Below are 8,145 nucleotides of genomic sequence, written 5' to 3' on the forward strand. Positions count from 1 at the left end.
ATTTAGTGTTATTCCTCCAAATGTGTAATTCAAACTAGAACAAAATAAATAAACTATTAAATATTAATTGCTTATACATGAACATGATTAAACAAAAACTTTCTCTCACACACGCACACACCCACACCAATATTTCTCTTATCCCAGAATAGATGTAGATCTTTTTTCAGACAAGTTTCCCCCTCCCCCCCCCCCCCCCCCCCCCACCCAGCACCCCAACTGCACCCCATCTTGATTCCCCAATGTTATGTGCTTAATTTTCTCCCTATAAAATATATATGTCTCTCACTATGAGTGAGTGTTTATGAGGATGTCGTTGTGTTGTGAGTGCGTGTTTATGTGTCTTATATTCCACTAAAGACACTTCTTTCTAGTCCAATGTCACGACTTTGGTCTATCTTCAAGTAAATTTGTTTTCACAACCCCCCGCCGCCGCCCCCCCCCCCCCTTTTCGTCCCTCTCTTTATCTCTCTTTCTCTCTCTCTCTCTCTCTCTCTCTCTCTCTTTCAATCTCTCTCTCTCCCCCTCTCTCTCTCTCTCTCTCTCTCTCTCTCTCGTATTCTCTTTGAAAAGTTGAAAAAACCATTTATCGCACAAGTGCCGGAAAGGGATGTGATTACTATCCTAACTCATCTCCTCCCGTATCTAGATAAGTAAGTGTAATACAAAAGCCAATTACCTGTACATAATGAGGTTAAACTTCACGACAATAAACACCAGCGCTTCAGTTTAGTTACAATTAAATATGAATTCGATTCTGAACGCGTAATTCAACTTTAGTCGAGAGATTTACAGTGCTTTAGGATATCTTGGATCAAACGAATGCTGCACACGACATGGAATTTATAAATGATCTTTGGCGCCTGTTGGTGATGTTCACCTGTTTAATGTGTGCTGTGCCTCCTACTGCGGCATCTGACGATGAATGCTGTAAGTATATACCACACAAGTTACCTTGCCATTCCTATATAACATAACAAATATTTGGTAAGAGTATGACTTACCAACTGCTTTGATATGTACTATACAAAATATACTACAGAAAGTACACAACCCTGAGTAATGTATGTAAGTAAGTAAGGGAGAATATATTGTAAAAATGATTCGATAAAGTAACCTCCAGCATTTAGAATATATCATACCTAGTATATATAGATATATATGTATATATATATATATATATATATATGGAAATTATGTATACACTACACTGAGTAATGTATGTAAGAAACTATAGCATGCATAACGGTGAATATAATGTAAAAATGATTCTGTGAAATTATCTCCAGCCTTTTTTGTTGTTGAAATATATGACTAGATTATGTCCATGTAGAAAAGACTACCATAGTGCGGATTACATCCATTGCATGCATTTAAGTTGTATTCATTTAGGAAGAATGAAACTAAGTAATGAATAAGAAATCAAATATACAAATATTAGTAACAGTAATAATAATAATAACAAGGTTTTGGTGATATGGATGGTAGTGATGATGATAACGATGATATATGTTATAACAATAATAACAATAATAGCGGTGATAGTAATACCAATAATAATGATACTAACAATAATCTAGTGACAAGATTTAAAGCCTAAGATCGCCCACACTTCACAAGTATTCACGGAACGCGCTTTATACATGTAAATAATATGATTATTGTGGTATCATCATCAACATTATCATCATTGTCGTCATTATCATTGATACTTGTAATGATGTTGATCTTAAATGAGGAAGTACAGACCAAAAAAAATTGTTTCCATTTATCCGTATAGCCTCTAACTTTGCCACTGAGCTATATTTGCAAAGACTAAATGCATAAGTAAATCCCGTACTTGCATTTTTGTTGTTCTGGCAATTGTTGTTCCGTACAAAATTAAGATACATTGAAGAAACCAAATCACCTTTAAAAAAAAAAGGAGAAAAGGGATACCACTGGCGAACTGGCGTGTGTGTGTGTGTGTGTGTTGGGGGGGGGGTATGGGCTGCTGCGCTAAAATAATTGTTCCATTCTTTCAACAACAAAAAAGTGGGTATACCGCTTGATTATATTTTGTAGGACCCATAACCCTGAAAAACGATTGCACTCAGAGCTCGTTTAATTCTAGGTCTTTTTCGAGAAGTAAAGTCCATGCTTTCTAAAAAGTTAACCTACATTAAAGTGATTTATGTGATGTATTTCATTCCTGGCGCCTAATGACATACTGGCTCAGTCCCCTCAACATTATTGGGATATTACGCCACTGTTCAATACTAAAAGATCTAGATAATGGTCACGTATAACGAGAATAGTTTCGTTAAATGAACCATGGTATTGTAAACCCCAAAGAAATTGAATCTGACCTACTATTAGTCAGCTTCGATCGTCAAGTTTGGTAACAAAGTCCGGATATTCGTAGGGCATAGGAAGTGATACATTACTGTACACGTGTTTGTTAGCAGTCGAGCGGTCACTCTCGTACAGGTAAAGTTGTATTACTCTATCAAAGACAACAGAAATGTATCAACATTTGACCACATTGATGCAATTTGAGATTTCAAATTCTTAAATAAAAAAAAAAGTTGAGTTAAAGGTAGGCCTTTCTGATATTTTGTTATAAAGCATTTGTTTTCTGAAAAGATAAATGAAGGGGTGGAAGAGGTCGCTTTCTTATTCTCTCTCTCTCTGATAAAGACATGGCATAAGCCCCATCTGTTGGGAGGTCTATACAAAAATATATATTAAAAAACTGTTTTCTACGACCAGCGAAGTCCACCCCTCCCCTCATTTTGTACCTTTATGGATACGCTAGTGATGTCACCGTATTCTGGTACCGTTATCGACAACATAAAAACTAAAAAGTTGTTATTTTTCATATTTCAATAACGCATTTGTATGACATTTATTCTGTTTCCAAATGCCAGTACCGTACTGCATCATCACCCTCGCCACCAATACCACCAAAGTAGACATCAAGACACCAGGCTACCCCTCCAACTACCCGCAAGACACCAAGCTCCTGTGGATCATTGGGGCGCCCTCTAACTATGGCCTACTGTTGACCGTGCATGACTTAGAACTTGCGACGGGAGACACGGTGCAGTTCGGGCATAGGGACGAGGCGAAGTTCATCATCGAAGGCGACGACGACGTCGAGGCCATGATCAACCGGACGATCTCGTTTGCCAAGGAGGAGGTGACATGGGTTACTTTCTCTTCCGACAACGACAACGCCACTGCCAGAGGAATCTGGCTGACAGTGACTGCTGACCTAGGTCAGTATAAGGGCTCGTCTAAAATTATGACGCAGTAAACCACCGCACAATAACAGCCGCGGTTTTTTACGTGTCAATTTATGGCGGCTGGGCGCAACAAAGGTCCTAAGCTCTTTGTTTAAGATATAGATAGGTGAACGCCGCGGTTTATCACCTTTAATTTTAACAAGGCTTAAAGCGTTACACACGGTGCGTCATTTCGATCAAAACAGTAAAAACAACGTGCCTACTACCTGCGGTAATTCAACGGTACTCGTTGCACTGTTCGATTTGCATTTCATGTACGATGTCTATCTCACAATTGCGCGTCATTCGGCAGTATCACAGCAGTTGATGACGGAATCCTACGTCAGCAATATAAATTTGGGATGAAGGTGGCTCATCAAATGATAATAATAATAATAATAATATTTGTTAACGTCCCTGTGCGCTTCTAAAGAGCTTTGGAAATTATTAGCCTAGCTTTAGCCCCAGCAGCCGTTATCAGCGCACAGTGCATTTCAAGGAATAATCTTACCAGTCACGCATTTACCTCACCTGGGTCGAGTGTGGCAAATGTAGATAAATGTCTTTCCAAAGGACATATAATGTAGGTTGTACAATTAGCCTCATCTGTTGACGTTAGACTGCGAGCGCGCCTTATATACGGTCATGTGAGAACAGCATTGTACACAAGTCAAAGTAAAATAATAACGCAAACATTGCGTTTAATTATAGCAAAATATCTTCATTTCCATCTTGGGCTTAACAATAGCGGAGGTAACCTAATGTTGCAATATAAATTTCAGGATAGGGGATGGGGTTGGTAGGAGGAGGGGGTGTGGGATTATTTATTGAGGTATGGCCACCCTCCGTAGAATAAAACACTTTCGGTCAATTTCATTTTGGCTCAGTTTGCCACAAAAAAGGCTTAGATTTGCAATAAATCAAACAATACTTCCTTTATTTTCTTTAGATGCATCGGAAAGTCCATACACGTCTTCAACAACGACCACATTGCCTACAGAGCTGCCGCTAGTGAGCCTTCTCCCCTGTAAGTACCATAACCCTTTGCTTGATATTCGTATGATTATTTCATCTTCTGTTCAGCATGTTAGTGTGTGTGAAAGATAGAGAGACTGTGAGCTAATATAAAGATATGGATATAGAAAGAGGGAGATACAGAGAGGCAGAGAGAGAGAGAGAGACAGAGACAGACAGACAGAAAGCGACAGAGAGGGAGAGAGACAGAGAGACAGAATCAAGAGGAAAAATACAATCATTCTTTTTCTTAGAACCGATTTTAGAATTAATATCAAAAGTATGAAAATCAAATCGGGTAGGGTATGGCAATTGCACATCATACACAATTGCAAATAAAATTGTGTTCTGTAAAATTCCAGGACCTATACATGTGTGAATTTTAAATCATAAATGTCCGGTAAATCAACAGATGACTTATCAGTTAAATACACAACATAGGGGTAAGTTTAGAAATTGTATTAACTTGTATCTTCTTCATCTTCTTCTTCTTCATATTATTTTTGATCCCTTTTACTATGATTTGTATTTTCTTCTTCTTATTATTATTATTATTATTATTATCATTATTAGCAGCCTTTAGTAGGAGTACTAAAAGTAGTATTTGTATCATCATCATCGTTATTATCGTTGTAATGATTGATTTTCTTTTCATCCTTATTCTTGTTCTTCCTCCATCCTCCTCCTATTCCCAAGCTTCCTATAGACGTCTAGGTGTGTCCCTCCCGTTAGCTATCGGGTTGATCATCATTGCCTTTGGTCTTGGTGCGGTTGTTGTATGGTGCTATCGCAAAAGAAAAAGGTACAAATATCTACACCGTCTCAAGTAACCCGCCCCCACCCTAAACGAATGTGGTTCTTACATCTCAAATAAAAAATAAAATAAAATTTCCCCAATCTAGTTAGGTGGTCTGTTGAAAACAGATCACCTATTGTTTTCGTCAGAATTTTCTTTATTATTATTATTATTCTTTATTTTTATTTATTTCCTACACTTTTTTGTGCCTAGGATAACTCAAGTTCGATTTCGTCAATTTCATTCAATTTTGGCACAGTCATAGGTCATTGTCATGAGACGTGACAGGAACCTTTTCAAGGTCATCACGTCATCGTGACGTCATCCAGGCGCCATTTTGTGAAATCACGTTATCCATCATATCTTCATGATGCATCAGCAAAGGTCATTCATATCCATATCACATATATTTCAGGTCAAGGGTCAAAAGGTCATGTCATCAAAGGTCACATAAAGGTCATGACGCGCGCGTACGTGCGCGTCAAAATTTTAAAATGCTCAAAATCACTTAACTATTAAAGGAGAGTACGAATCAGGTCATTTTAAGCATTTCAAAATTTTCCGTCCGTAAGTGTCACCGCGCGCGTTGCGCGCGCTCATAACGCGCGGAAAAGGTCAAATTCAAATTGTTTACATGATTTAGATTCCTCTTACCGTAAATGACAATTTACATTAATTTCAGTCACCCTTGACCTTTCAAAAGGCCGTGATCGCGCGTCAAAGTTCAAAATCCGCGCGTGCTGCTATGGGCAATATAATGCAAATTTGATCAAAAACATGACATTTTAAAAATCAAAATAGCTCTTCAGATAATCAATTGTTCCCATTTTTTATATCATGGTTGGAAGAAGCATGAGTTGGAGATATGATTTCATGTGTCATTTGACCCTCAATTAACTCATGACGTCATCATAATGGCCTCCAAACTCAAAATTTCAATTTGCATATTATGACGTCAGCAGATTTTTGGAAAATTGATTGTATCTCTGTAAATATTGATCAATTTTCTTTCAAATTTGGATATGTTCTACCTGAGAATATTTTCTACAAATGCAGTCAACACGCTATTTCATTTTGACAATGGTATCATGGCGTATTTTTGCGATTAAAGGAGGCATGTCAATTTTTCACATTTTGCGTGTATTCTCTATGGGACATGACTTTTTCTCAAAACTGGATTCTACATTCTGGTCTTTCGCGAGCCATATCTCCGTTGTTTTATCTTTGTTTACGCTGAGCTTTGAGTATGTTGTAGCTGAGACAATAAGCTATCACAAGTGTGCCCTTTATTTTTCGATCAGATGCCGGGATCATGCTCATATTTCACTTACAAAGTGGGATTTGATAATTCCATTTTCCGTTTACGTGTAATCTCTATGGGAAATGTTTTGGTATATCGGTAACGCACTTGACTTCCGACCTCGAGGTCCCTGGTTCGAGTCCGGGCGTCTCCAACAATTTTTTTTTTTAACTTTTTTTTCTTTTTGACCTTTCACTGTACCATCTCCTTTGAATATTAAAACACGTACAATCGCAAATAATGTAATAAACAACCATATTTACTTTATTATTACCCTATTATCACTTGATCCATTACTTTTTGCGTGTAATCCTTATGGGAGATGACTTTTTCTCAAATCTGGATTCTACATTCTTGTCTTTTGCGAGCAATATCGCCGTTATTTCGGCTTGATTTTTGTTGATTTTTTAGTATGTTGTAGCTGAGACTATATACTATCTCAAAGATCTCTCATTTTGTTCAGTCTGATGTCATCATGGTCTGTTGATGATGATCATCAACATCATCATGATCGTGATGATCATCATCATCGTCATCACCATTACTATCAAGATCATCATCATCATGATCATCATCATGATCATCATTGTTTACATGTCTATATAACTTGAAGGCAGACCACCTTATTCGTCCTCGTGACGAATTAAAATCTAGTTATTCTTTATTTTTATTTCTCCCCGTTTTTTGTGGCCCGGATAACTCAAGTTTGGTTTAGTTAATTTCATTAAATTTCGGCACAATTATAGGTCATTGTAATGAGACGTGACAGGAACATTTTCAAGGTCATTAGGTTATCGTGACGTCATCCATGCGCCATTTTGTGAAATCACGTTATCCATCATATCTTCATGATGCGTACTCAAAGTTCATTCATATTCATATCACATATACTTCAGGTCAAGGGTCAACAGGTCATGTCATCAAAGGTCACAAAAAGGTCATGAAGCGCGCGTATGTGCGCGTCAAAATTTAAAATTGTTCAAAATCACTAAACTATTAAACGAGAGTACGAATCAGGTCATTTTAAGCATTTCAAAATTTTCCGTCCGTAAGTGTCCCCGCGCGCGGTGTGCGCGCTCACAGCGCGCGGAAAAGGTCAAATTCAAAATGTTTACATGATTTAGATTCCTCTTAACGTAATTGACAATTTACATTAATTTCAGTCACTCTTCATATTTCATAAGGCCGTGAGCGTGCGTCAAAGTTCAAAATCCGCGCGTGCTGCTATAGGCAATACAATGCAAATTTCATCAAAAACATGCCATTTTAAAAATCGAAATAGCTCTTCAGATAGTCCATCGACCCCCAATTTTTATATCATGGTTGGAAACAGCATGAGTTGTCGATATGATTTCATACCACCCTGACTCGTACAAAGTGAAACAAAGTCATCATATTGGCATCTAAACTCAAAAAAATGTATTTTGTTGATGACGTCATTTTTGTCTTTGTTTAATTGAGATTATCTCACTTATCGGTCATCGATTTTCTCTCAGAATTTAATATGTTGTAGCTGAGATAATTCTCTATCAAAAATATGCCATTCATTTTTCATTTTGATGACGTCATCATAGTGAAATATTCCATTAAAGGCGACAATGCATAATTTGTCATATTTGCGTGTTATGTCTATGGGAGGTCACTTTTTTCAAAACATGAATCTGCATGACAATGTGTTTTGACCAGTATCTCGGTTATTATTCAACAGTTTTCTACCAAATTTTAGTATGTTGTAGCTGAGACTATTTGCTATCTAAAAATTTCCTTTT

The 8,145-nt window shown here is 37.3% G+C and overlaps 1 protein-coding gene across 1 annotated transcript; it reads left to right on the forward strand.

The window, feature by feature from the left end:
• The first annotated feature begins 735 nt into the window (after positions 1 to 735).
• On the forward strand, positions 736 to 4,357 carry LOC105439665. The gene is made up of 4 exons (XM_030983605.1): positions 736 to 930; positions 2,910 to 3,260; positions 4,216 to 4,293; positions 4,350 to 4,357. Exons 1-4 carry the CDS (start codon positions 837 to 839, stop codon positions 4,355 to 4,357), a joined length of 531 nt encoding a protein of 176 aa, XP_030839465.1. The 5' UTR covers positions 736 to 836.
• The last annotated feature ends 3,788 nt before the right edge of the window (positions 4,358 to 8,145 follow it).

This window comes from Strongylocentrotus purpuratus, unplaced genomic scaffold (assembly GCF_000002235.5).
Source record: "Strongylocentrotus purpuratus isolate Spur 01 unplaced genomic scaffold, Spur_5.0 spur5_scaffold_13, whole genome shotgun sequence".
NCBI lineage: Eukaryota > Metazoa > Echinodermata > Echinoidea > Camarodonta > Strongylocentrotidae > Strongylocentrotus > Strongylocentrotus purpuratus.